At 37.2% G+C, this 27,537-nt stretch overlaps 6 protein-coding genes across 7 annotated transcripts; 3 read left to right on the forward strand and 3 right to left on the reverse strand.

Moving 5' to 3' along the window:
• Positions 1 to 2,559: 2,559 nt before the first annotated feature.
• LOC103864282 (40S ribosomal protein S25-4) lies at positions 2,560 to 3,668 on the forward strand. The gene is made up of 4 exons (XM_009142042.3): positions 2,560 to 2,698; positions 2,778 to 2,852; positions 3,100 to 3,234; positions 3,370 to 3,668. The coding sequence occupies exons 1-4, from the start codon at positions 2,696 to 2,698 to the stop codon at positions 3,481 to 3,483; spliced, it is 327 nt and encodes a 108-aa protein (XP_009140290.1). The 5' UTR covers positions 2,560 to 2,695; the 3' UTR covers positions 3,484 to 3,668.
• A 2,371-nt stretch (positions 3,669 to 6,039) lies between these two features.
• On the forward strand, positions 6,040 to 10,231 carry LOC103864283 (probable glucose-1-phosphate adenylyltransferase large subunit, chloroplastic). Its single transcript, XM_009142043.3, has 15 exons — positions 6,040 to 6,534; positions 7,221 to 7,443; positions 7,536 to 7,658; positions 7,734 to 7,904; positions 7,972 to 8,064; positions 8,162 to 8,245; positions 8,329 to 8,384; positions 8,467 to 8,560; positions 8,642 to 8,827; positions 8,943 to 9,023; positions 9,110 to 9,196; positions 9,278 to 9,382; positions 9,471 to 9,577; positions 9,679 to 9,739; positions 9,835 to 10,231. The coding sequence occupies exons 2-15, from the start codon at positions 7,231 to 7,233 to the stop codon at positions 9,934 to 9,936; spliced, it is 1,563 nt and encodes a 520-aa protein (XP_009140291.1). The 5' UTR covers positions 6,040 to 6,534; positions 7,221 to 7,230; the 3' UTR covers positions 9,937 to 10,231.
• Positions 10,232 to 10,962: 731 nt separating this feature from the next.
• LOC103864285 (protein RER1B) lies at positions 10,963 to 12,466 on the forward strand. 2 transcript variants are annotated; one of them, XM_009142048.3, is made up of 4 exons: positions 10,963 to 11,095; positions 11,241 to 11,623; positions 11,968 to 12,148; positions 12,248 to 12,466. In XM_009142048.3, exons 2-4 carry the CDS (start codon positions 11,259 to 11,261, stop codon positions 12,302 to 12,304), a joined length of 603 nt encoding a protein of 200 aa, XP_009140296.1. In that variant the 5' UTR covers positions 10,963 to 11,095; positions 11,241 to 11,258; the 3' UTR covers positions 12,305 to 12,466. The 2 variants fall into 2 exon arrangements, with proteins under 2 accessions (XP_009140296.1, XP_033145403.1); XM_033289512.1 differs by lacking the exon at positions 10,963 to 11,095 and adding an exon at positions 11,163 to 11,181.
• Positions 12,467 to 12,496: 30 nt separating this feature from the next.
• Positions 12,497 to 15,129, reverse strand: LOC103864284 (putative pectinesterase 11). The gene is made up of 5 exons (XM_033289362.1): positions 14,891 to 15,129; positions 13,828 to 13,987; positions 13,471 to 13,659; positions 12,866 to 13,101; positions 12,497 to 12,789 (listed from the first exon to the last, which is right to left on the reverse strand). The coding sequence occupies exons 1-5, from the start codon at positions 15,127 to 15,129 to the stop codon at positions 12,600 to 12,602; spliced, it is 1,014 nt and encodes a 337-aa protein (XP_033145253.1). The 3' UTR covers positions 12,497 to 12,599.
• A 5,456-nt stretch (positions 15,130 to 20,585) lies between these two features.
• On the reverse strand, positions 20,586 to 21,627 carry LOC108871584 (B3 domain-containing protein REM9-like). Its single transcript, XM_033289363.1, has 4 exons — positions 21,598 to 21,627; positions 21,104 to 21,496; positions 20,706 to 21,000; positions 20,586 to 20,614 (listed from the first exon to the last, which is right to left on the reverse strand). The coding sequence occupies exons 1-4, from the start codon at positions 21,625 to 21,627 to the stop codon at positions 20,586 to 20,588; spliced, it is 747 nt and encodes a 248-aa protein (XP_033145254.1).
• Positions 21,628 to 23,038: 1,411 nt separating this feature from the next.
• Positions 23,039 to 26,973, reverse strand: LOC117125748. The gene is made up of 7 exons (XM_033289364.1): positions 26,795 to 26,973; positions 25,306 to 26,035; positions 24,584 to 25,210; positions 24,358 to 24,492; positions 23,901 to 24,247; positions 23,727 to 23,808; positions 23,039 to 23,650 (listed from the first exon to the last, which is right to left on the reverse strand). The coding sequence occupies exons 1-7, from the start codon at positions 26,971 to 26,973 to the stop codon at positions 23,039 to 23,041; spliced, it is 2,712 nt and encodes a 903-aa protein (XP_033145255.1).
• Between the last annotated feature and the right edge of the window lie 564 nt (positions 26,974 to 27,537).

A 27,537-nucleotide genomic window follows, 5' to 3' on the forward strand; every position in this document is an offset into this window, starting at 1 on the left:
CTGTATTATATAAAAAATAGTTGTACTTTAATTTGAAGGAATATGTGTAACACAATATACCTATAAACTGAGTAACTAAACCAGTCCAAATTTTTATTCCAAAATAAAAAATTTACCTAAAATAATAATAATATTAGTATATATAGTAATAGTTCTTATATTTGTAAATCAAAGTGGCATTCATAAACATAACTTGTAGTATCTTGAAAATTCATACACACTCATAATAATTGATTTATTTTACTTTTCATATTAATAATGGTTGTTTATTCATATTTTAGTATATTAAATTGTATCAATTTTTTTTTGAAACGAATCACATTTTAAAAAAAAAAGACTAAAATAAGAACATCTTGTTTATTTTATATATTTTGTAAGATTATGTATAATTTGATATATGTTGTTTTCAATAAAATTAAAAAAACAATTAAGTGTTTGAATTTATATACATATTACATTTCATATCAAAATAAACATAGAATTGAGTATATTAAATATTTTTTAGGTTTGAATATCGATTTCAAATAATTTTGTGACGTATTTTTGCGGTTTTATGTGTTTTCAAATTTTCGGTTTACCATTTAGTTTTGATTGCTAACATTTCAGGTTCAAGTACATTTTCGGATCCAGTTGGATTTTAGGTTTTTTTTCCCCATGTTTACTAGCTAGTGCCAAAAATTGGCAAATTGGCAAGAGGACGTGAGAGAAATAAATTAAAGGCCACACACATATACATTATTGGGAATTGGTGAAAATGTTAAGAAAGACCACTCATCATCTTTACCTGAAGTTAATTTATGTATTTACCATAGAGGAAATTTTTGGTGGTTGGCTCTTCTCTCTCCTCTCCCCAAAATCCTATGAAACAAAATCCTAATCCGTATTGCCTCTCCTAGCTCTGGCGGCGGTGGTTCCTTTGGCCGTCGTCGGAAGCTAACTTATTCTCTTTTCTCTTTGCTCCGTTGATTTTCCCTCTCTTCTTTACGGTCTTGTCGAACCTCTGGTTTTGAAAGCGTCCTCAAATCCCTTTTCTAGTCGCGATAGATCCTGTGGTTTGGCTTGTGTGGTGGCAGATCTGGTGTCACGACGAGGTTCGGAGTGAAGGAATGTCAACTCTTGTGTGTGGTTAGTGCCGTTTGTCTCTCGCAGGAGATCCTTCAATAGATCTGTCGGTACCAAGGCTGTGTGGAGGAGATGGCTTGAACCGGCATTGATCCTCTCTCCCGCTTGCTCAGATCGATGGAGTGTTCTGCCTATTTTTCTCAGAGCTAGTGTTCCGGCCAGAAGTTTGTCGGGCGCGTGGAGTCCAGATGGGGCTATTATCCGGCGTTCTTCCTCGTATCATCATCGCTTCTCCGCGGTGAGGTCTCTGCTTCTTGGCTTGAATTTAACCTTGGTTTCTTTGTCCCATCCGGATCCACCTTGCTCTTGGGAGATCATGTGGCTGGTTCTCAGTCGTGGGTACGTGTGGGAAGCTTCTTCTTTCGGTGTTGTTGGCCGAGTTTTGGAAGTTTCTGTGGCAGCGCGTGAAGGGTCACGAGACAGCATTCACATCTCTTTGCTGTCTCTGTCTCCTGGAGTTGGTTCTTGACTGTGGCAACGTGTATGTCTCTCTGCTTTCCCCTAGTAAATCGTCATTTTGTGGTGGTGTAGCTTCTGTGTAAGCAGTCCGGTCCTTTGAGTGTGGATTGTAGTTAGTTTGGCACTCGGGCCTCTTGCTAGTTCGAAGGTGGCTTCTTCTGGAGAAGAAATGTCTGACATGTCCCATTACTCTGCGTGTATAGTGGGTTAAATAGGTGTATACGGTCCGGGGTTAAAGGATTGGTGACAGTAATCTCCAGTTCATCGCCTCGAACGACGGCACCGCTTGTTAGAGGACTCCTCCTCGTGCTGTCGGTGTGGTGACTTTGAACGGGTTTGATGTTTTGTGATGCGTTTCTTTGTGAAAGTATTGATTATTGGGTTTCTCGGAAGATGTAAGTTTTACTTGTTACTTCAAGGTTTGAGCCACCTTTCTCTCTGAGAGCTCGCGGCAACCGGGTTTCGGTCCGCTCATACTTTCCATTGGGCCATCAATGCTATGCACGGTCTTAGTATGTCGTAATAGAATTTGCTTATTTACTTGATGATCTGCCTTGACAGTCTTAGTATGTCGTAATAGAATTTGCTTATTTACTTGATGATCTGTCTAGTTTACATTTATGCATTCTGCTATTTTGTGTTTTTGTAAAAAAATTGGTATAATAATAATTTCTGTAAAAAAATTGGTATAATAATAATTTAACATTTTACCAAAAAAATGTATTTACCATAGAGAGAGAGATCCCATGTATGAAAACACAATATTTAGAGAAAACCGATCTATAGTTAAAGATTAGTGTCCATTGATGTGAGGTTGGTCGAACTATCACTGAAAATTTCACAATTTTTGGTTGAAAACCAACATTACAAAAATCATCATAGGTGGTGGTAATTGACTATATATTTTCTATCTTTCGTTTAATTGGGCTCAACTGGGCTAAAATAACAGTGGATCATATTAAAACGGTAATGGGCTTTCTCGTGCCTGTTATTAACGCTCCAAACTCAGAAACCCTAATATATAACAAGAAGAGCACTGCCTTTCTCACTGTCGTCTCCGTGAGCCTCATCTTCGTTCGGTCTCTAGTATACACACCGATTGTTACTCAACCTCATGGTTACTCTCTCTCTCCGTCTCTCGCAGTATTGATTTTTTATGTTTCTCTTATCTAATCTTGAGTTTCCCGTCTGTTCAGGCGCCAAAGAAGGACAAGGTTCCACCACCATCATCGAAGCCGGCCAAATCCGGAGGTGGAAAACAGAAGAAGAAGGTTCGTTTCCTCTACCATCATCTTTAGTGTAATCTACTTTGTGTTTAAGTTAGATTTTGGGGGTATCTGCTTGCATATATTAATATGATTATAGAAACTCTTTTAGTCGAACTTAATGAATCTTCGAAATGTACTTGATCAGTAAGCTCTATGTCTGATTCTGACATTTTGTGTGTGTGTGTGTTAGCTTTGTTGTTTTTATTTTTATCATTTGTGTCTTAATTGTTGTTTTGTTTTAAAAAAACAGAAGTGGAGCAAGGGAAAGCAAAAGGAGAAGGTCAACAACATGGTGTTGTTTGATCAGGCTACTTACGACAAGCTTCTCACTGAAGCTCCCAAGTTCAAGCTCATCACCCCTTCCATTCTCTCTGACCGTATGAGGGTACTTCTCTACTTCCTATGATGTTGTTTGATTATTTGCTTCAACAAATGTTGTATCATTCCATATTTGCTACTCTCGTTCTCATCTAGAATGTCAATCTTGTGTTTTAAGTTTCTGTCTCCTTGAAAAATACAGATCAACGGGTCTCTAGCAAGGAAGGCTATTAGGGAGCTAATGGCGAAAGGTGTGATCAGGATGGTCGCTGCTCACTCGAGCCAGCAGATCTACACTCGTGCCACCAACACCTAAACAGATTAACTCTGTCGATGGTTTGGTTCTCCAGTCTCATCTCAGTTTCTGCTTTTTGCTGTATACATTAATCTTCAGAGCTCTTTTTTATTTGGTTTTTCTTGACTCTTTTGTATTCGAGAAACTCTTTTTTGGGATTATATGTCTACTTAATTCAGAATCATTTTCTATTTTTGCTCTCAGTAGTCTATCATAATTTCATTCAGATATCCAAGTCAGTTTTTTGTTCTTTTATTTGTTTTCTCAATATTGCTCGTAAGAAATACAAGTATCGAAACTACTTTATTCGAAGTTTTATTTCGAAGCTTTATCGAAACTACTTTATTTTTAAAATAATTTCACTAATTGTCACGTTTATGGAGTTTTATTTCTTTGCAAAAGAAAAAAGTCACTTTTGAGTTTTGAGTCATACCCATGGTTTTTTTTTTTTTTTATCAACCCATGGTTCTTAAGCCAGCCATCAGTACTCTCAACTCATCCAATAAAACAAAGAAAGCCTATACATCAATCAAAACTTCACTCAATAATGGTTACAAAAACGTCACTATCAACACATGACAATGAATGAAATCAGCTTTTCTTTTTTTTGACATGAAAGCAGTTTTAGATATTTGTTGCTTGTTCCCTTCTACAAAACTTATCTAGCGATTTTGTAATAATACTATTGGTATATCACTATTTGAGCCAAAGCTAGTTAATGTATGCGTAAGATGTAGATGTAAAACGAGTTAACCATTGAGCATTTTTAGTGTGCGCTTTCTCAATCTAATCAATTATCGATATAATTTTTCTGATACAAGAAATGCAAAATTACCATGAACAGAAAATAGAGGTTCAGTTTGGGTTTAGATTCTACCAAATATCTTAGCGAATCCTATATCTTTAGAACCAAAGAATCGGAACCGAACCGAATTAGAACGGAACTTAAAACTGAATGGATACCCAAATTTCTATAATATAATTTATATACTTATAAATATTAAGTATATTTTGTTTTAAAATAATTAAATAATTTTAAAATATTACTTATAAAAAAATACCTAAAAACATAATTACCAGAATATTGTTTTATCCAAAATGTTTAAAATTATGTGAATTATCCAAATTTTTATCCGAAAATCAAAAAAATTATATTTAATCTGAAAAACTCATATTTTCTTGCTTTTAACCCAAATTCACCAAAAAACCAAAATTGAACCGGAACCCAACGGCATCCAAAATTATTTTGGACAATCTATGGTTCCTAACTTTGATATCCAAACCGAGAACCAAAAAAAACCAAACCGAAAGCAAACTAAATTTTCTATATACCCGAACAAAACCTAAACCTCTAGAATGAAAGAACTTAAAAAAAATACTACACTGGAACCGAAACTAAGAATCGATGCCCATGGCTACAAGATATTGTGAAAAATGAAACGTTTTATCAAAAAAAAATATGTAAACAATCCATTAATTATTTACAAAGGTTTTTTTTGAAAAAAGTTTACAAATGTTATTGACAGAAAGGCAATTCTAAGTCGTACATATTTATGTTAATCCTTAACCCTTATATATCAATTAGTAACTTTCGATACTATTTCATATTATATGATGTTTTGCTTCATTGCACATATATTAAAAAAATTATGTTTTCTAAAAAAATAAAAATAATTTAATTTAATTATAAATAGAAATAGTTAAAATATAATTAGTTACATAGTTTTGATAAATCTAAAGTTATATAGATTTATGAAACATCTTATATTGTGGATCAACAAAAAAACTTCTAAAACATTGTATTTAACCTTTATTTTTTTGTAAATATTGCATATACTAAGGGTCTGACTGGTTCAAACGCAGCGGTTGCGGTTGCGGCTGCGGGCGTTTGCGGATGCGGGTGGTTGCGGTTTCTAGCGGTTTTAAGAGATTTGTACGACTGGTTCTGCGGTTAGAAATTGGTACGTTTGCGGGATACTTATGACTGGTTAACTACCAAATACAGCAGCAGTTAAATAATAAATTAACAATATTTACATTTTATATAATTATAAAAATATCAAAAATCATAATATTATAATAAATATGTAAATTATATTTTCAAAGTTATAGTTTTAAATTTTTTAAATTATAGAAAATATTTTTATTTTAAAATTTTATAATATTAATTAAAATATAATAGATATATTTTAGTATTTTTATAATTCCATTTTAAAAATTTTATTTTTATTTTTATTTTTGTATTTATATGATTTTTTTTTAAAAAAAAAAAAAAATTATCCTCCCGCAACCGCAAACGCTAGCTGGAACCAGCTTTTGATTTTAAGAGGTTCGGAGCGGTTTGGAGCGGTTTGAAGCGATTTATAGCGGTTTGTATGATTGTTTCGAAACGCTGTCAACCGCTACCAATCGCAAAAGCTGCGTTTGCGGGTGATAGCGGGAAAACCAATCAAGCTCTAAGTTAAAGAAAAATTGCGTTTAGTATAATTAAAAAGCATTAACATCGTAGAGAAAAAGCTAATTCTTACGAGCGATATGTGACCACAATGTGTGCAGATGAATATGGGGTCTCGGCCCACATTGATCAGACAACAGGTTCCATGTGTACTTGTAGCACTAGAGTGAGAGTATGGGAGAAACGAGAGCCGTCAATTTGGCGTTACAATCACATGCCTCCCTGTAAATATTTATCTTCCTTTTATTTCTTGAATATAACTTTATTTCAATTCAACATTTATTTTTATTTTTCAAACTAACAATTGGTTTACTGCATATATATAAATTACGAAAAATCCTAATAACTTTCTTTTTCCAAAAAAATGAGGCATAAAATTGTTTTTATTTCAGATATATTTGTAAAACCTGTGGTATAAAATAAATTGCAAAAAACGAAGAAGAAAAAATAACAGCTTTCTCGTGGGGGGGGAGATCACAAGACAACAACCAGGAAAAAAGTAACAGCTTTCTCCGTCAACTACGGCACTTGAGAGACTTGTCCTCCTCTCTTTCTTCGATTTCAAACGTACATCATATTAATCACAATCATAGAAAAATATAGTTTTAATTCTTCTGGTGAGCTTTGTTTCTTAGATCTTCTGTCTGGATCGTTCTTTGTTAAAAACAAAAAAAAACGTTGTCATTACGGTTTTGCTTTCACTAAGCTAAGCTTTTAACCAATGTGCACTCAGAATCACTCTTTTTTTTTTTGCCGGAAAATCATATTCATTTTTTTTAGGTTCAATTGATATTTGGACAAAGCTTATTATGATTCAAACTTGTTCCTTCTAGTTTTGTCTCTTATTAGGTATATAATATTCACTCAGAATGTTTCTTGCTCATGTTTCTTTCTAACCCAACAATGATTTTGAATTTGAGTATCTTCAAAACTTCAAGAGTTTTTTGTGCTTTGAGACGTATGAGAATTTGAGAATTTCGGGGATCTGTGTTTGTGAACCATCTCTTGGTTTTTCTAGAAAGTTCGTAGCTTTCGAGGATTTATCTATTAGAGTAGAATTTTTCTTTTTAAAACTTTTTACGGGGATCTATCTATCTGGTCGGTTTCACTTTAACACTTTGCTTAGATTTGTAACAAACTGGTTTGCATTATTCTATTACTATTTTCATTATATATTTATTAGCACTGAAACGTCCCTTTGTGTGTCATTCACTTTACTTGAAGCTTTAATTATTCTTCTTCTGCAGCAGCCTGAACCCGTCTCTGTTATTAACTTTCTGAGGTTTCTTTCTGTTTCTTGCAGCTCAAAAAAGATGGATTCTTCCCACTGCTTTGCCACTGGGAAAAGCACTTCTGTCTTGCCAAAACTTACTTTCAAGAATGTGGACAACAAGTTTTGGGGTGAGAAGATCAAAAGCAATGGTTTCTTTAAACGTTTGAACTCCAACCAGTTTGGGAATCGAAAGTTCAAGCACGGTGGTGTTGTTTACGCTGTTGCCACTTCAAAGAATCCTAACGAAGCTATGGTATGTTGATGGTCACACACATTACTCTTTTTCTTTATCGAAACTCCAGAGGTCTTAACTCTTTTTGCTGGTGCTTTTTGTTTTTGTCTCAGATAGTAAAGCCTTCCATGTTTGAGAAAAGAAAGGCAGATCCCAAAAACGTGGCTGCAATTATTCTAGGAGGAGGCAATGGAGCTCAACTCTTCCCTCTTACTAAGAGAGCCGCCACACCAGCTGTAAGTGTAGATAACATTCAAGGCTCCAATGTTTTGTGTAATGATAATATGCTTATGTCTCAAAAAATTATGCAGGTTCCGGTTGGTGGATGCTATAGGCTTATTGATATTCCGATGAGTAACTGCATTAACAGTTGCATCAACAAGATCTTCGTGCTGACACAGTTCAACTCGGCTTCCCTCAACCGACACTTAGCACGTACTTACTTTGGGAATGGTATCAACTTTGGAGGTGGTTTCGTTGAGGTACTAAACCAAAATCTGATTTTCTTACTTAGAGCAAAGAAAAGGTAAAATTAATTATTTGAAACAGGTTCTTGCTGCTACACAAACACCAGGGGAAGCTGGGAAGAAGTGGTTTCAAGGAACAGCCGATGCTGTCAGAAAGTTTCTTTGGGTGTTTGAGGTATATTTTGATCTCATGACCACTTTTTATCAGTAGTATTAATCAGTTAATGTTCCTTTTTTTCTAAAATGGGGGTGGTAATGGTTTCTTGGAAAAGGATGCCAAGAACAGGAACATAGAGAACATACTTATTCTGTCTGGAGATCATCTCTATAGAATGAACTACATGGACTTTGTTCAGGTTATTTCTTTTTATCTAATTCATCATCTTAAAAACCCTCTTTATAGTTTAATTTTTGCTAACTCGATATGTTGTTGTAACAGTCTCATGTAGATAGTAACGCTGATGTTACTCTTTCCTGCGCACCAGTCAGCGAACGGTAATTAGTTTCCTTGAATCTCTTTTTTTACGCCTTTAATTAGTATGAGAAACCTTGATGTTCATTTTGTGAATATCTTCAGCCGTGCATCGAACTTTGGTCTAGTGAAGATTGATAGAGGTGGGCGTGTAACACACTTCTCTGAGAAACCAACTGGAGTTGATCTGAAGTCAATGGTAATGGTTTTTGTCTAATTCTCAAAACACATATTGACTTAGTAGAAGAGTCTCAAAACATTTCAAGAATGTCTATGACAGCAAACGGACACAACAATGCTTGGACTGTCTCATGAAGAAGCTACTGATTCTCCATACATTGCATCGATGGGAGTTTATTGCTTCAAAACCGAAGCTTTGCTGGATCTTTTGACGCAACAGTATCCGACTTCCAATGACTTTGGATCTGAGGTTATTCCTGCTGCCATAAGAGATCAAGATGTTCAAGTAAGATTTTAATTTGTAAAATCAAAAAAAGAACTCAGCTTCTTCTTCTTCTTTGTTATCTATCCGTTGGTTGAGGACAAATGAATAACCAAAAGAGTTTCGATCATGGTCTTAGGGATACATATTCAGAGATTACTGGGAAGATATTGGAACTATAAAGACATTCTATGAGGCTAACCTAGCTCTTGTTGAGGAGGTTAGACAAACAAGTCGTAGCGTATAACCTTATTCTTCATCTCTTAGATCCACTTTCTCTGAACCCTTTTGTTCTCCTTTTTGCAGAGACCAAAGTTTGAGTTCTATGATCCAGACACCCCGTTCTACACTTCTCCACGGTTCCTCCCACCAACCAAAACTGAGAAATGCCGTGTATGTGTGTCCCTTTCTCTTCATGCTTTGTTTCTTTGGTTCTGATCGATTTGCTAATCTTCCTTTCTGATGAACATGTAGATGGTAGATTCGATAATCTCACACGGATGTTTCATGAGAGAATGCAGCGTCCAACGCTCCATCATTGGAGAACGGTCACGTCTAGACTATGGAGTTGAGCTTCAGGTAAATCTTCAAATCTCTCTTCTGTTTGATTAACAAAACAATCTGAGTATTGTTTCTGATCGAACAGAGTTTCGTTTTTTGGGGGCAGGATACGTTGATGTTAGGTGCAGATTATTACCAAACTGAATCTGAGATTGCATCTCTCTTAGCAGAAGGAAAGGTTCCAATTGGTATTGGTCAAGACTCAAAGATCAGGTACTTTTTGAAAAAGACATAACAATACAAACATCTTTTAACATCAACCAGATTTTGTCTGAAATAAAAAGTATTTTTTTTTCCTGGTGGTTAATTTATAGGAAATGCATCATTGACAAGAATGCCAAGATTGGTAAAAACGTGATCATCATGAACAAAGGGGTAAGTAAGCTTTCCCTTGAATGTCTTCTCCATCAGGTTTTCAAAAGTTCGAAACTTCAAAGACATTATTATTCTTATTATCCAAATGTTTGCAGGATGTTCAAGAAGCGGATAGGCCAGAGGAAGGATTCTACATTCGGTCTGGAATCACTGTGGTAGTCGAGAAGGCTACAATTCAAGACGGTACTGTTATATGAATGGAGCCTTGAACTATTTGAAAAGCCAAAGCAACAAATCTAGACGGAGATTATATTCGCTTTTTGGCGGGGAGATTTAAAAGAGAGAGCTTGGATCTTTGAATGTAAAACTTAGAAAAAAGGGGCCAGGTCAAGTTTAGCTAATCTTTTTAATACTACAATCAGAGATGTAGAACAATAAGAACAGAGTAAGGCCTGACTGAACCACCGATCGGCCAGTCACTTTTTTCTGTATTATGAACCTTTTGATGATTCTCTTTATATTATTAAAAGTTGAACATTTATTTTCACAAAATGTAATTTCAAACAAGTTTGAGTTCTAGAACAGCTCCAACAGCAGATACTTCCACAATATCTCAGCAATTAAAATAAATAATAAATTAAAAAATAAGAAAAAATTAATCAAATTTTTTTTTAAATAAGCTATCGGTACTCTATAGATATGTTACTTTCTCCGTTTCTAAATAATGCATATTCTAACACTTTTTAATTGTTTCTAAAAGATTAATATTTTAGATTTTCTATGTATTTTTAATAATGAATTGTAAACTTCAAAAAATATTAATTGACAATTTTGAATTTATTAAGTTATCATTGGATTAAATTTATGGAAAATTGTTATGACTCTAAAATTGATGCATTGATAGTTAAATACTATTTTTTTTCTTAATATTTGTGAAAAATCTAAAACATGCATTATTTAGAAACATAAGATACTCATTTTGAGAACTTAAGCAATAATGGTGCTCTTATATTTAAATAAATGAATTTAGTACTCAGAAACATTTTGAGATAAAACTGTTTGTTCAAAATCAATCTAACCAAACTTAAGCAATAACATGATTTTTTTCTTCTGGATAAGCTAAAACTAAATAAAACCCTGGAAGTCTTAATTAAATCCAAACTCAGTTAATGACTCAAATGTTAAATATGGGCCTAGAAGTGACAAACGCAAACTAGTAGGTGAATTTGAAAGAAAGAAAAAAAAGAACTTTCGGGGGTTACACTGAGCCATACATTTTATTGGTGGGCTACTGCGTAATTATATAAACCCACGAGGAGAAAATTAATTAAAAAGAACCGAGAAAACGAATTCTTGTTAAGACATTCTTCCTCTTCGCATCGGTTTGTTGCTTAAAGCCAGAGATCTGCTTCTCTGGTAAGTTGTTTGAATCTCAGCTTCGATTCTCCTTTGGTTTTCCAACTCCAGATCTCCACTTTCGCCATCTCTTGAAAATCTATTTGGTCGGTGGAGAATCAATTTCATAAGCTACTTCTTGTCATTTTAATTTCATCTCTATTAGGTTTTTCAAGAATCGGAAATGGACGGAAGCGGCGGCGGTGGTGACGGTGGCGGTTCCATAGCCACACCTGTGCAAAAGAAGGCTCACGAGGCGTGGAGGATTTACAAATATTACCTCGACAAGACTACGCCTCACTCGACCTACAGGTGGATCGGAACGCTTGTCGTCTTTCTCATCTACTCCTTGAGGGTTTTCTCTATCCACGGTTTCTACATCATCTCCTACGCCCTCGGCATCTACCTCTTGAATCTCCTCATCGGCTTCTTGTCCCCTCTTGTTGATCCTGAGCTCGACCTCTCCTCTGATGGTGGAGCTTCTCTCCCTACTCGAGGCTCTGATGAGTTCAAGCCTTTTATCCGCCGTCTCCCCGAGTTCAAATTCTGGTTACTCTCTACCTATTCCCTCGGTTTCACAAAGAATGTCACTTATACACTTTTCATAGATATTAAAAAGTTCATTAAAATGCATTTATGTTTTCATTAATATCATATATCTAACAAAATTTTGATAAATCGATTTATTTACAAAATCAATGCATTTTGCAATTAATTTTGAGTTGAAATGTTGAAGAAATTGCATTGATATTGTAGAATGACACTCTTTGTGAAACAAAAAAAAAAAGAGTTAAAGTGACACTTAATATGAAACAGAGGAAGTATTTATTATCCTCGTTATTAGCTTCCTTTCTTTTTTTTTAATTTGGATGGGGATTGAATCTGTTTTTCAGGTACTCCATGACTAAGGCCTTCTGCATAGCCTTTCTCATGACGTTCTTCTCCGTCTTTGATGTCCCTGTCTTCTGGCCTATTCTGCTTTGCTACTGGGTTGTTCTCTTTTTCCTCACCATGAGACGCCAAATCTCCCACATGATCAAGCACAAGTACATCCCTTTCAGCATCGGTAAACAGGTAACCTTTCTTTTTTTTCTTCCATTACCCATTTTTTTTGTTATCAGTAGAATCTTCTTGAGGTTGAAGTTGCTAATGTATTCTCAACTGTGTTGGCAGAAATATAGTGGCCGGAGATCTTCTGCGAGTAGCGGTGGTGCCTCTCGTGCTGATTGATTTTGATTATTAGTTCCAGTTTGTTTCATGTTGCTCTCTGTTAGTTCCCTCCGAAGTACCTCTTCTGTAAATATGATTTATTCCTACTTCAAACCGAACTCATTCCCTTTGTTCTTTGTTTCGTTAGTTTCATTTCTTGTTATTGGAAGACTTCTTTTGATGGTCGGAGAGAGCCATAATAGAGAAAGGATCACAATAAAATCACTAGTGGTTATAGAATGGAACAAATTATATCGAACGTGTTTACAATATACAAATAGATAAAGAATATAATCAGTTAATAGTTGGTTTTGTCTTATGTTGGGTTTGATTTGGGAGCATTCTTGAAATGAGAAGGGGCAGGTCGGAGCCACTCTTTGCCACCAATAAAGTCCTTGCTCAAGAAGACAGTAGCTTCTTCGTCCGATAATTGTTTCGACCATTGTACCCTTTGCTTCCTGTCTGCTCCAGGGCCGTAACATTTGTATTCACCGTAATATACAGTACTGCATCATTATTAGAAATACAATTAATTAGTCCAAATTTATAAGAATCTAACCTGAACACAAATAGGACTTTTACTCTTTTCTGCTCGGGTCTCGCCATTCGTTCCATCCTTGAGGTGCGACCACATCGGAGAAGAAAGAATAAGCAAAGACAACCCTCGAATATGCTCCCCATGGTCTTCCCAAAAAAGTTAAACCCGAACCGGTTAACTTGCATCCCAAGAATATAAACCCTGATTTCTCTGTCGCCGACGTTCTCTTTTGAGCCGTTATCGACCCATTTTTTGGTGACAATGAGTGTAGATGACACCTCTACAAAGTATACCCGAAAAAAAAAAATCAAACTTGTAAGTTCTGTCGTCTAATCGCAAGTTTATTTACGTTAGAGAATAATGTAACTCTAGTCAGCTAAAATGTTTCTGTTATTCGATCATTTGAGTATACTATTGTTTCGTGTTTTATTTGACTTAAAATGTTTCTGGTCACACAAATGCATTAGTTAACTCTTTCCATCATTCTAACATTATATCATCTAACAGCTGATCATGTAGCTATAACATAAGTAACGGAACTAAAACTTGACATATATAAGTATAAATAAAAAATTAATTGAGCTATGATATATATTGCATATTATCTGAATTGTGTTTAAATGGAATTAATAATGTAAAAACGAGTTACCTCATAAAGAGAAGATGCGTTTCCACAAATGAAATCGGTGGCTCCTTCAATGTAACAGTTCTTGAAGTAATGGTTCCCATCGTCGTCGAGGAGAGTGTCTTGGTATGACGTTATCACGCAACCATAGAACGCTGCATTATCTCCTGCCACTCGCACCGCGACCGCCTGTCCCCCTTTTCCAAATTTATTCTACTTACAACAAAACAAAGCACGCGGGTCAGGATCAGTCTTTTGTAGTTTTCGAATGTTTATTTGCGTTAACGCTTGATCTACATTTCTACGATCATAACGATTTGATAGGAAATATTTATTTATTTTTTAATTTATAAAATGCATATATACGATGTAAAGGATGACCTGAATAGTGAGAAATCGGCATACGAAATCGGAGGCGAAGACAGTGAGAGTGGGTGAATCCAAAAGGTCTTTACCATCGCTCCATACGAGAATTGTGCTGGAGGCTTTTGTTCCACTCAATGTTATGTAGGGTTTATCCACAGGAATCACCACCTTTTCTCTGTTTCATGTATACTAAACCGCCAATTAGCGTTAAAAAATTAGTTTGTCAAGGATGTGATAAGCATATTAAACTAGTCATCACTAAATCAGCTGCAAAAATGAATTCACAAAAAAAAATAGTTGGTCGAAGTGAATTACAAACATAGCTAGCTGAAGAGGCAAAACCTAGCAACAAAACATATACTAAAATAAAGAAAACAAATAACTAATGAAAGTAGTCTAAACATTGTAAAATCATAAGCCCCAATAAAAACTAGAGTGATTTAGGTAGATAACCAAAATACATAAGTTATTTGGGAGGTAGGACAACACCTTCCTAATTTGGGTGGTCGGTCATAGATGGCAAAGTGAATTTACGGACTTCTCCTGCTTCGTCTATTTGGTAGGGTACATAGGGAGCAGAGACTAGTTGATGCAATCGTAGGCATATGTAGGAGAACAGCTGTCAGGTGTCACCGAAAAAGACAGTTTGTCTTATCCAGTTTCCAACTTGCACTTCGTTTCAAACAAGAAGCGCTTTACTAGCGCGTGAGATAAACTAATAATTGATTTTCATAACCTGAACACAACTATTGTTACATGTGAGCAGTTGTTTAAAATGTGGGCAAGATCTCACAATTATATGATTTTAAACGTGATCTCTATCATAACTAATTTCATAGATTCAAAATAATTCAACAACGAAATGAGGAACTTGAGATATAACATAACACATTTTATAGATACAGAAATTTTGATCAAATACGATTCCCACATGTACGTACTATCTAGACAACACCGTAATAAGGATTAAATCCAAATATATTACAACAATATTAAAAACAGAATTATCTGGAACAACAAAGACAGACTGTTTGGATGACAATATAACAAGTAATACAAACAAGCATAAAGTAGCTACTTTTTCAGAGCATAAACGAGGACAGCAGCTGCGACAAGGAATCCTCCCCAGGAGGAGACCACGAATTTACGAAATTTCTTGTCAGAGTCATTAACGTTCTGTTTGAGAAGCTCTTCAAGCGCCTTCAGAAACTCGATTCTTGGTCCGGTGATACGAGAAACCTCCAAAGCGGCGACCTGAGCATTAGCCTTATCCAATGCTTCCCGCAGCGCGTTTATATCGTGTGTTTGACGCCGCATCTTGTCACGAGCTTCAAGTAAACTTCACTTCTGCCAGAGACATTGTCGTTCTTTGTCGATCCAAACAACAAACCCGTGAGCTTCGCACTTGAAGTACCGCCTTCCTGGGTTATCATCGGACCATGATATGCAAGAAATTGTCGATTGCGAGCAGTGACACAGAGGAACTTGGGTTGTGGAATTATTAGAAGATGATTCTGCCGATGAATACTGAGTCGACGCCATTGAAAGTATTCTCTGTGAAGGAAAGAGATTTGAGAAAATAATGTCTTCTGTTAATTATAGTGAAAAATATTGTGTGGTGTAAATGTAGACGACGTGGCACCACAAGACTCCTAAAAAAATCGAAACACGTAGACCAAGCCGCACAGAAACTGTAATTGCGATTGAGTTATAAACCGGGGTCGAACCGACGAAATCCAATCAATGAAAATGTACCAGAACCGAGATAATCCCACTCAAACCGATTGAATCGTCCGTGTTACGCTCTTCATATAATCATATAATATTGGAGTGTGTCAGAGATATTTTGTTAGCTATATAGGGTATCATCACCCTAGAATAGCTTCTCGGCCGCATTAAATGCTTGGGTTATCTGGAAATGGTAAACTAACCATGGTTAGATCAGTTCTTCTTGCTATAAATGGAGACTACCAGTTAAGAACTTTTAGTGCACAAACAGAAAATCCAGATTTCGCAGAAATCTTCCGGGTACAAACAAGAAGTTCCAGGTTTGTCTCTCTCTCTAGTTTTTTTTGTCATTTATTACTATTTTATAGTTATCGAACGGTTGGAATAAATACACATAAGTTTGGAAACCCTAAATCAGAATCTAACTTATGATCTGCAGATGGCACGAGTCGTTATGCTCGTCCAAGGTCTTTGGACTAAATCTGCTGCTGGGGATTGGACTTTCGAAGAGGACTCGGGATATCGTGGAGATACCATAATGATAACCGGGACCGATTCTTTCGAGGGGCTTGTTGAGATGATCCGTATCAGGCTTTGCCTTGGAATCTTAACACCAGTGGCTCTAACTTACCAGCTCCCTGAGTGGATGCGCCTGCCTGAAGCTTCGAGATTGCCTCCAATCAATCTCACATGCGACAAGGATGTTGAGATATTAGCTAGCGTGAGAGAGTACATGACAGAACCAGTGGTATACGTAACTAGCGGTCCTGAGCCAGTTGCCAAATACCAGTTTCTCTGTCGCTACCCTTTCACTATCGGTGAGAAAACCTACCTTGAAGAAGGGGTTACCGAGGAACAACATCGTCAAGCTATCAGAGGTTTGTGGATCCTTTTAATTTTTTCAAACCTTTATACCTTATTTTTGTGTCCAAGGTGTTAACATCTGATTATTGTTTTAAACGTGCAAGATTTGGTTGGAGCCCATCCGATAGTGTGTAGCAAACACCTCTTGGAAATTATGTTCAACGAGCCACAACTTCTCGTCGTTTTCCGTGTGGCCCTCGAGATAGAAATGGTGTACTCTATTCCCGGTGAAGATGATGATCCTCCTGTTAACTATCACCGTCTCACTGTGGATGACATCATCGAGACGCAACAAGGCTTTCCCTTATCCCCTGATGATCCAGCGAACTATGGTGCAGACGATGAAGGTATTTAAATTTTTCCTCATATTATAGAAGTTACTATGCTGTTAATGTAATAATAAACCAGATCACTAAGAAGAAAGCTATAAGGGATGTGTTCAAATATTAAATAGGCTTTGATTAATATGACTAATAACATCTTGTTTGTTTTAGATATATGTATATTCGCATCAAATATATATAGTTAATTGTAGTAAACTCGTGTCATTAGACTGATAGAATCGGCTATTCTTTGCAGTCTTATATGGAGAACCGATGACAATCGAGGAGTATGACAGAGCCTTTCAAACTCACCAAGGCCCGCCTCCCGTTCACCAATCTACAGCTTTAGGAGTTCAGCCTCAGGGGGGGCTTCCGAGCCTTCCTCCGGTTTGGGAAGAGACAAATGAGATGTCGGAAGATGAACTGACTTACGAGGTATATGTGCACCCAACTCCTCCTCCTGTCAATGGAACTGTAGGTCATCCTATTGGGCAGAATAGGAGGGTCAGTGCTTTACCTCCGCCAACGCTCATAATTATCACCGATAACGATAATGAATCATACACCGGATCCTCCGATGGAATAAACGAGAATGAGAACATCATAACTCTGTCTCCAACCTCACCATTGGCTCCTATCATACCGGACGCCACCAACAACCGTCCAAATGTTGGAAACGGTGAGTTTTTTATTTTCTTGTATTACAAGTAATCTGTAATATTAGCTTAAACCCTAAGAGCTGACTAAATGTTTTGTCTCGTTGAACCAGGAGGTACCCCAGCCGAGAGTTACATGGTTACCCCTCCACCGGCTGCTGACGTCGAAGCTATTGCGACCGATATCTCTAACACTCGCATCAATGAACCTTGTCTCGATCTCAGCCTTGGAGTTGGTAGCGCTAGTGACATTGCTCCTGTTGATTCGGTGAACGACGTTGATTCCTCTTCCGATGCCGAGGATGTTAGCGGTGGGTTGGGTCCCGACTTTTAAATAATAACTATCAATAAGCTGCATGTTGTCTTTTTGTGTAAAATACCGTACGGGGTGTAACGTTTTCTCTTTGTGAACCAATGATGCAAAAAATGGTGAAACGGCTAAGTGTAACGACCTTTTGTAATGTGAAATATCAATATCAATGTAAAATATGTTTTAAGTATCCAACTGTCTGTTTACTAAATATCAACAAATTTGTGGGAAACCAAACAATCGGATATGATCATCTTTATCAAGGAAGGGTATTTAGCAGTAGGGACGATTTCAAACACCATATGGCACTTTATGCTTTGCGAAACAAATTCAGATTCAGACACACTCGTTCCTCGCCCAACAGGATGGTGCTTTGTTGTGTCAGTTTAAAGTGCATGTGGCGAGTTCATGCCATTAAGTTGAAGAATGTGGAAAAATTTGAAATTCGGCGTGTTCAACTACAACATACATGTTCAATAGATGAAAGAGCTGGTAATTTTTAATAACTACCATAGATTAATTTAACAAAAATGAACTTACGTACGCATAAGAGTTATACATGAGACAACACAATATAGATATAAAACCAGTTATAATCCAATAGTGCTTGATTTTTGAAAATACAAGATTATGATGAGCCTTGTCAGAAAGTTATATGTAAAAAGTTACTATTTCCAACTAAATCGTTGTAATTTCTCCAGGATACGAAGAGCAGGCTACACATGGTGTGATAGGAGAATTGATGAGAGCAAGGTTCGTTGGAAATGGAATGGGCCCACGTCCAAATGAGATAGTTCAAGTTATGCTGGGTGATCACAATGTGAGAATTTCTTATTGGAAGGCATGGAGATCAAGGGAGGTTGCTAAAGAAAATGCAAAAGGATCTTCAGGGAGTTCTTATAATTTGCTTCCTGATTATTTAAATAGACTTGTTCTTGCAAATCCAGGCACACTTGCAGATATTCATACTGAAAACGATCCAACCATTGGCGATAGATTCAAATACATGTTCCTCGCATTTGGCGCATCTATTAGTGGGTTTAAACACATGCGCAATGTCATCATTGTAGATGGAGCACACTTAAGGGGTAAATTTGCCGGTTGCTTACTAACAGCTTCAGCACAGGATGGTAACTACCAAGTGTTTCCCTTGGCAATTGGTATTGTAGACAGTGAAAACGACAAAGCTTGGGAGTGGTTCTTCACAATGCTTCTACAATTTGTCCCTAACTCTGAAACTCTTGTCTTCATTTCGGATAGACACTCTTCTATTTACTATGGAATTGCAAAGGTACTTACCTAGCAGATCCAACTTACTTCTACTGAACAAATATTATTAAGAAAATATATATATGCTAACTATTTCGATATGACCAGGTATACCCGACTGCTAAACATTGTGCATGCATCTTGCACCTGAAACGTAACATCCGCACATATTTCAAAAATAAACATCTTGGGTTCCTAGTAGGGAAGGCAGCTAGGGCATTTCGTCTTGCAGAATTCTACAGCGCTTTCAATGAAATAAAGACCATTAATCCCTCATGCGCTGACTACCTGATAAGTATCGGTTTTGAGCATTGGGCTAGATCTCATTTTCAAGGAAATCGCTACAACATTATGACAAGCAATGTGGCTGAGTCATGGAATGCTGTACTTCGCGAGGCAAGGGAGTACCCTGTGTTGTCTATGATAGAATATATTCGTTCAAAATTGATGACATGGTTTGCGGACCGTCGCAACGTTATCAGCAAAGGAAGTGGCCGTTTGACCCCACGGGTTCTACAGATACTTGAAGGAAACTTCGAGCAGAGCGGGGGATTTTTTGTTAGCCGGATCACCGCATTAGAGTTTGATGTGAAAGACAAGAATGGAATCTCATTCCACGTTAACCTCTCAACAAATTCGTGTAGTTGTTTTGCATTCCAGTCGCTCAAGATTCCATGCTCACATGCCATAGCAGCTGCTATAAAGGAAAAAATCAGTGTCGAATCTCTTGTATCTGAGTTCTACAATTTGGAGAAGCTTCAGTCAGCATATGCAGAAGCTGTATACCCCATTTGTGATGCGGCTGGAGATATTGAATTAAACGTGGAAGAGCAGTGTGGAAATGTGACAATATTCCCTCCTGCAACTCGAAGACCACCAGGAAGACCTCGTAAAAACCGGATCTTGTCTACTGGTGAAATAAGGGTAGGTTATATACTACCTAATAACTCTTTTTTGCGATAAGCATCATAATTTTTTTTTTACCTGCAGATGAAAACACCAAGAAAGAGACATCTATGTGGTCGATGCAAGAAATCCGGACACAACCGAGCAACATGCAAGGTTGCAATATAAAAAAAAATTTATAAGTTAAAAATAGTATATCTCGGATGATGAAGGTGTTTGAATGAATGGGGGATAAATGGGAAAATAAGTTATAGAATAACAACGACTTTGTAATATACTTCCCATGATATGTATGAGGCAGGAATATTGTAATGCCCGAGATTGTAAGATAAATAACAATGTATTGTTTAATAACATCTAAGAGCAACCACATCCCTGGGACATTTATGCAAGTCCTAAGATGTTTTTATTAATATTTGTAGGTTATGACTTTCTTGTGGGACTTTTATGAAATTTGTGATTATTGGTAGGACTTTAGGCTGGTACTTAGGTTAATTATTTAATTTTAAATAAGGAAAATTATAAAATATGCAAAAAAATCATATAAGTAGTTTAAATTTGGATAACTAATAAGAAAAACAGATTTATTTAGCATAAAAGTTCACATAGAAAAACCATTCAAGTTTTACAAACCGAAATACATAAGTTCATAAGTTGCTAATGAAACAAAAAGAGAAGAGTTAAGATGATAGAGAGGAAAGACCGCAAAAGAGCCATCTAATTTCGTGAGGTAGAAGCAATGCTACCTGCAGAAGAAGAGAACACAAGTTAAAGCAGAAGCAAAGTAGTAACATTGAAGTTATAGACAACACAAAGAAGTCAAATGAGAACACTTACCATCGATTCTGCTGAAGTGGTTGATCAGTAGATCAGTACACTCCTTCCTTTCCGGACATACACACAGTAATGGAGTTGTCGTCCCGTCTCCAACCACGTTGAACACCAACAAAGCTCCGTTGGTGCATCTGTTATCATGACAGAACTTTCTCCACCCTCTGCTGATGTAATATGCGCCGTCTGATTCGCTAAATCCGAAGCGTGCAGTCCATGAGTTTCCCTCCTTGTTGACAAGTTTGACATCTTTGCATTGTTGGTTCAAATCACCACACCTCATAGCTTCCACAGGAAGAAACTACAAACACATACATAACATCAGCCAAGAAGCAGTACTAGAAACAAATAAATAACTAAATTTTACTCACTATTTTGTCGTCCTTTTGATTTGTTGCAGTAACCTCAGCCAAGAAGCAGTAGTCGTATGAGAAAGTAGGAGCATCATCCGCGTCGGCTTCTTCCTTAACGATGTGAGGATGTGTATACTGAATCTCACAACAGCTAGGACCAAAAGGAGTCACATGAAAGACCATGTCTCCTTCGTGTTTGAAGATGACAATGTCACCGATTCGAAGATCATGTGCTTCGGTGTACTCTTTCCAACCTTTGGTGAGTGTCCTGCCTTCTCGGATCACCTCCCAAATTTGATCTGAAGCGTCCGATCTTAGCTTCCATGGTTTATTGATCTCAGCCCCTTGTATGTGTTTTGAGTAGAAATCAAGTGGTATTGTCACGCCACTTTGAAAACCAGGAAGAAGAGGCTTGAAGAAATGAGGTTCTCGGGGAGTTTCCATCTGCAACAATCGAGTTCCAATTACATGTAAGAAACAAGAAAGATGAGAAAGACATGTCCCGGTTCAGTCCAAACCGGAATCATTCCGACTAGAAATCTAACCAAGAACCAACGAGTTGACGCTTTGGTCATTACTACGAGCCACTACTTAGTTACTAACTGAAGTGAATATAATCAAAACTTGATCAATCACTTAGACCAACATAACTAGAATACGACCTGCAAAAACTCAGACACTCAGACACTCTCCACACCAACTAAAACTTGATAAATCACTCAGACACTCAAACACCAATCGCAAACGCCATTCATTTCATCACAAGAAAAATGAACTAGACCCACTAGCAGAGGAGTTAAAGCCACAACAAGAACCACAAAATGTCAAAACTAGGGATTGAGATTGAAATACCATTTCGATTGAAATAGGCGCCGCCGCTTTCGGTGAGTTAACAGAGCAGGGTCGACAGAGCCTTTCGCCGTCGAAATTGCCGAGCCGCGTAGTAATCGGGATGATTCGGGGACCGTAGCTGAAGATGTGTGCGATCGCCGTCGAGAGAGACAGACTCGGGAGAACATGCAAAAGAAAGAAGAGGCAAAACGCAAAAGCCCTACTCCAATTCTATCGACGAATCGCAGGCAGACAGCTGGCACTAAGGACACAATACCGAACCTTCTTAGCTTAGGACAATCGACTTCGTTTCTTCATTAATTAGGCCTTTTGTTATTTATATATTGGTGCTCTAATAGTAGGTAAGGTTTTGTCATAAATCCAGTATTCACTACACTTCTAATTTTGCATTTGTATATCCGGTTATAGCAAACAAAACTATTTTCATAACGAAGCACATATAAGGGGCGAAAATGGAGAAATGATTTCTAAGGTTTTTTGATAGTAACCTGAATTAATTTGTGGTGAACAAACCCAAAAATAAACCATATAACTAACCGTATAAAACACTAGTTAACCGATATCCTATACCTAAACAACACGAAACCCAAATCCTAACCCAAACAACACTAAACCGAACCAAACAGTATTAAACCAAAATTCTACACCAAAACACTAATAAAGCGAAATCCTAAACCCAAACAACAATAAACCCTAAACATTATACCTAAACCCACCAAAACAAAACCTTGAACCTAAAAACCTAAACTCCAAAAATAATAACATAAATCCTAAATCCCAAACCAAAACACAGTAAATCTAAAAAACAAAAGTAAACCCTAAACCCAATGAACACTAAACCTAAATCCTAAATACTAAACTTACACAACCCATGTAACCCATGCAAAGCATTACCCCATCGATGGGAAAAAATCCATCTACAGCGGGAAAAAAATCTACACAATAACCGATTACTGAAATCATTAGCATAAAAACATATCTAAAAAATTGAAACAGTCACCTCTCAATCACGACAGGAGTCTCAAATAACAGTATAAAACAACCAACACATACATAGTCAGTTGAACATAATGGAGATCTAATGTTTTTCTTAATCAAGCAGGACAAGAAAATAATTCATACACGTATATAACACTACAGCTTCTCTGTCGACTCCAAAGCCATTATAGCAGCACTCTTTCCTTCATCAGCAACCGTTTCCGGAGATAAATTCCTACACGCCTCGAAACCATATACAGCATGTCTAACCATTAACAACACCGCGATCAAGCCAGCGTCTGCGGGATTATCACTTTGGAAAACTGACTTTGTTCTATCAAACTTATAAGGCGTAACACATTGCGTTCCCATTTCTTTACCAAATTGTCTTGCCAGATATGGCAACATCTGGAGGAATGGATAAAGAAATCTACCCATCGATGTTTCATTGAATAAAGCCACATTGCAGTCAAGAACATAGAGTTTACCCCTAGATGTGTCAAAGCATACTCCAATCCAATGCTTTTTCCCTAAATTCAGTGGAAAGTAGTAACGTATACCCAACCGCGGTGAGGCATCTCTTTCACCAAAAAAGTCCAAAACTCCTTTGGAAAACTTAAAGGACTCCTTTTTCTTAGTTTTCGAAAACTTTTGGTAGTTCCTGATAATTGAAGTACCAAATCTGGTATCCAGAAAATAATAACTCCTTTCCAAAGATGTCGGCAGTGATACCACACATCGCACAAGACGAATCAGTATATCAACAACCTGATTCAAATAGAGTTGAAAAAAGTACGTTACAAGCAGATTACATTAAACTTATACATGACGTTTCATTGCTAACCTTTCCAGGGTATAGTCGTGATCTCTCCGCCATAAGAAGCATTTCTTTTGAGGAAACCACTAATCCACCAACGTTGATAACACTAACACAACAGAACCACCCTAGATTAAAACTGTCTACACAAACGGCTATTTGGTATTCAAAATAAACCATTGTAGGAATAAGAGCACTAACACATTTACGGAAAGTTTCCTTGAAAGAACGTTGATTTTCCTCTCTATCTCCCTTCTCTCGTAGCATACAAACACCGACTCCCGTGGATGATGCAATCGAGAGTCGATATGAGGACCACATAAGTAATCATGTAGAAGGGCTGGAGGCAAAGTCTTCTGACGCTTGCTTTTACGCAAAGATTGAGGGTACGCTATGTTATCACCAACGTTGATATCAGACAGAGTTGTCAGATCGGCTACTTTTTGGCGTGTTAGAGGTTCTGCAGATCGGATATGTTCCTCTTGTGTAAGTCCTAGGGAGAAAGAAGGTGTCTCGATGAAGTGAGGCGGAACCGTATTGACATCCTCCTTAATATACAACAACGAGGTAATTTAAAAAGACGTTCCACTGCCTTAACGCACAAGTAAATTAAGCTATTAAAACGTTGGGTATCCTTTACAAAACATAATAATCATACCAAAGGAATGATGTTGTCAGTGTGCCTACTATGGTTCTCACTATGGGCTGACATAGCACCGCAATCCGTAGCTGGATCAGGAGTAGCAAATCCGGGTTTTGCAACACCTTCGATAGATGGAGTTTTATTACCGACCTATAAATCATTAGAGAGAACCAATCAACGACCAAAATTCAAGCATAACCAAAATATTAAACTATTACCTACTTTTTACATGTTCTTGTACCTGAATATTTTGCGGCGAAGAAGGCGGTGTAGAGTACTCACTTATGTTCTGAATGATGTTGATGATAGTGTTCGCATTACCATCTAAAACGTGCTTGTCTGGGTGGGCAGATATATCCTGTCCATTCCCTGTAACAACAGTGGGAGCTGCTGGGACTCCACGAACTTCGGCATAGTTTTTGCACAAATCTGGAACCATTGCCTCTACGGATCTGCCTATCTCGTCTTTGAATTTCGACAACACACAATTGACATTTCCAATTACTTTACCCTCGATTAAGTCGACCCTTGTAGAGAACTGTTCGATCTTGTTATTGAAATTTTGGAGCTGCGGCTTCAATCGTTCTATGACGAGATCTGCGATATAACCAGCATCATTGGATTGAGTAACTGAAACGGGTTTCTTAGGTTTCTTCGACTTTGAAGATACTGAGGAAGCTTCTCGCAGACGATCAACTTCACTTCTGCTAACTCCGCCAACAAAATGAGAAGTACTGAATTGATAATTCACATTGATAAGATCAATCATGTTTTCAACGGTTTCATCATGCTCTTCGTCAGACCAAACTAGAGTCGCTTGGTCGATTGGACGTTCAGGGTCTTCCAATAATAAACTGCGCACCATAACCTAAATACATACCACAATAAGTTACATGGTATATTTGCAAAGAGAACAAAACATCACAACAATAACAGATATGGCAACAAACGAAACTAACTTACATTGTCTGTCTTGTCTACAAAACGTGCATGTGCAGTATTAAGAGTTTGTTTCTTCCCAAATCTATCACTGGGATTAAAAACATCATCTTCACTATCAGCTTCCGAAGAGGAACAGCTTTCCAGAACAACTTCAGTAAGAGCAGGGACAGCTTCAACCATGACCAGTTGTAAAGCAAGTACAAATCCTTTAAGTGCGATGTTGCTCTGGGACAAGGCCACCACGTCCCGCTCTCGTATACTAACCATAAGCAAGTCAAACGCAAGTCTTCCCCACGGATATGCAAAAAATTCTCCAAGATCTTCGATTGCTTCTGCATGCTCTCTACAAATCTTCATCTTCAAGCTTGTTGGAAGAAGAACGGAGGACAGAATCGCCAGGCAAGCATATTTGATACGGATTTTCGTATCAGTTACCGTCCTCCTCCGAAGCATCTTGATCACAGAAGCCACCGTTACAACTTCACTCTTACCAAATAGCACCGGCCAGTAGGGTTTCTCCGCTATGGATTCTTTTAACTTCATCTTTGATCTCCGTGGAAACGGCCCGCATGGCAATCCGGTGACAATCGCAAATTCCCGTAACGAAAACCGAATCGGTTTTCCAGCAAAGCGGAACCACGCCTCGTGCTTCTTCTTCGTTTTCAACTGTCTAGACATTATATAACGAGCAAAGCGACCGGAAAATACCGGTTTCGCAGCAATATCGACGATTTTGCCAAAAGCTGAATCCCTGATAACATCAATTTATTCATCTCCCAACGCATTTAAGATTCTTTTTATCGCTCCAGATGATTGGTAAGTAAGGACGCGAACCCCGACTGGTTCTTCGCCGGCCGCAAACATCATCTCCGGAACCGGCTTCATCGTCGGTCCTTCCGGTGAATCGGGTAAATCAACAAGTCGCGACGAAACCATCGACTCTTCTCCAACTCCGCCTGATCTCAAATGGTTCTCTCGAGCTTATCGAAAAGTAGGATAAGAAAAGTAGGTTAAGAAAAAAAAGACTGAATAGAGTTGCTCTAATAATGTAGACAAACGATTCTTTGCTTCTTTCGACATTTCCAGACGCGTGAGATAAACAGTGGTATAGATAGGTATTATTGCAAGTCTAGCTCAGTCTAGATGTCTAGGACCTATAATCTAAGGTATAGACTAGTGTTGTAACGAGATAGGGATAAGAGCGTCATTAATGAAACAGTAAATAGCGACGTCGTGCACATGCCCATAGTTGCAAATAATGTTCCAAACGTGTATATAGAGTGCAATTGCTCTAAAAACTATTCCTATACGGTATAAAATCTGAACCTCTAAAAACAATTCCTAAACCAAAATTCGTGAATCTTAACGTCTTAAACTTTATCTTCAACTATAAACCTAACAGAATATATCTATTTTCTTAATTTTTAAATATACTTAGATTTTTTTCCCAATTGTCTCTATATATGTATGTAATCATATAATATATAAGGAAACTGTTGTGATCGTATACCTGTAAACTCCAGGCTTAACCCAAATGAAATAAAGTTGAGAGTTGTTAAGATTGGGAGGGATGGATTCAATTGCTTCTTGAATCTTATTGAAATCTCCTTTACCCGATTGATCAACCCTTATTAGAATGGCAGTTGAAAAATCAATTGAAGACGACGAAGAAGAAGAAGAAGAAGCCATGGATGAATGAAGATGTGATTGAAGAGAGGATGAAAATCTTGATGATTGTGATTTGATAATAAGTAAAATGTAATGTTTAGACTTTGTTATATAAAGACCCATGTTAGCCATAGCCCATGTGAGGTTTAACGTCTTGGCGATTGTGCAGATGACAAGAAAATCAAAAATAAAATAAGAATCAAAATGGAAATTGATAAATCAATATTTGGCTAATAAGCAAGAATGCGAGAACAAAGATAATAAAAAAGTTTCGTTTATACATAAAGGTATCTTTTCTATATATATCAATGGGTTGACTAAATGTCGAATGACGTTGCCAGCGGCAGTGATTTCTTATGATCGAAGTTGAATGATTGTATTTTCGTCTCCATGAGATTTTTCTGTATCAGATTCATAGTTTAAGATACAAAGTCTATATCATGCTCGAGATAGGGGACTCAAAGCTATGGAACTTGCCAACTTGGTTGGGGAACGTTAGACGAGCTTTCGCAGTCAATTTATCTACATGCATAATTTTTTTTACTTTTATATATTTGATACGAATTATTTTCAAGCTAGATAGCA

Source organism: Brassica rapa, chromosome A04 (assembly GCF_000309985.2).
Source record: "Brassica rapa cultivar Chiifu-401-42 chromosome A04, CAAS_Brap_v3.01, whole genome shotgun sequence".
NCBI lineage: Eukaryota > Viridiplantae > Streptophyta > Magnoliopsida > Brassicales > Brassicaceae > Brassica > Brassica rapa.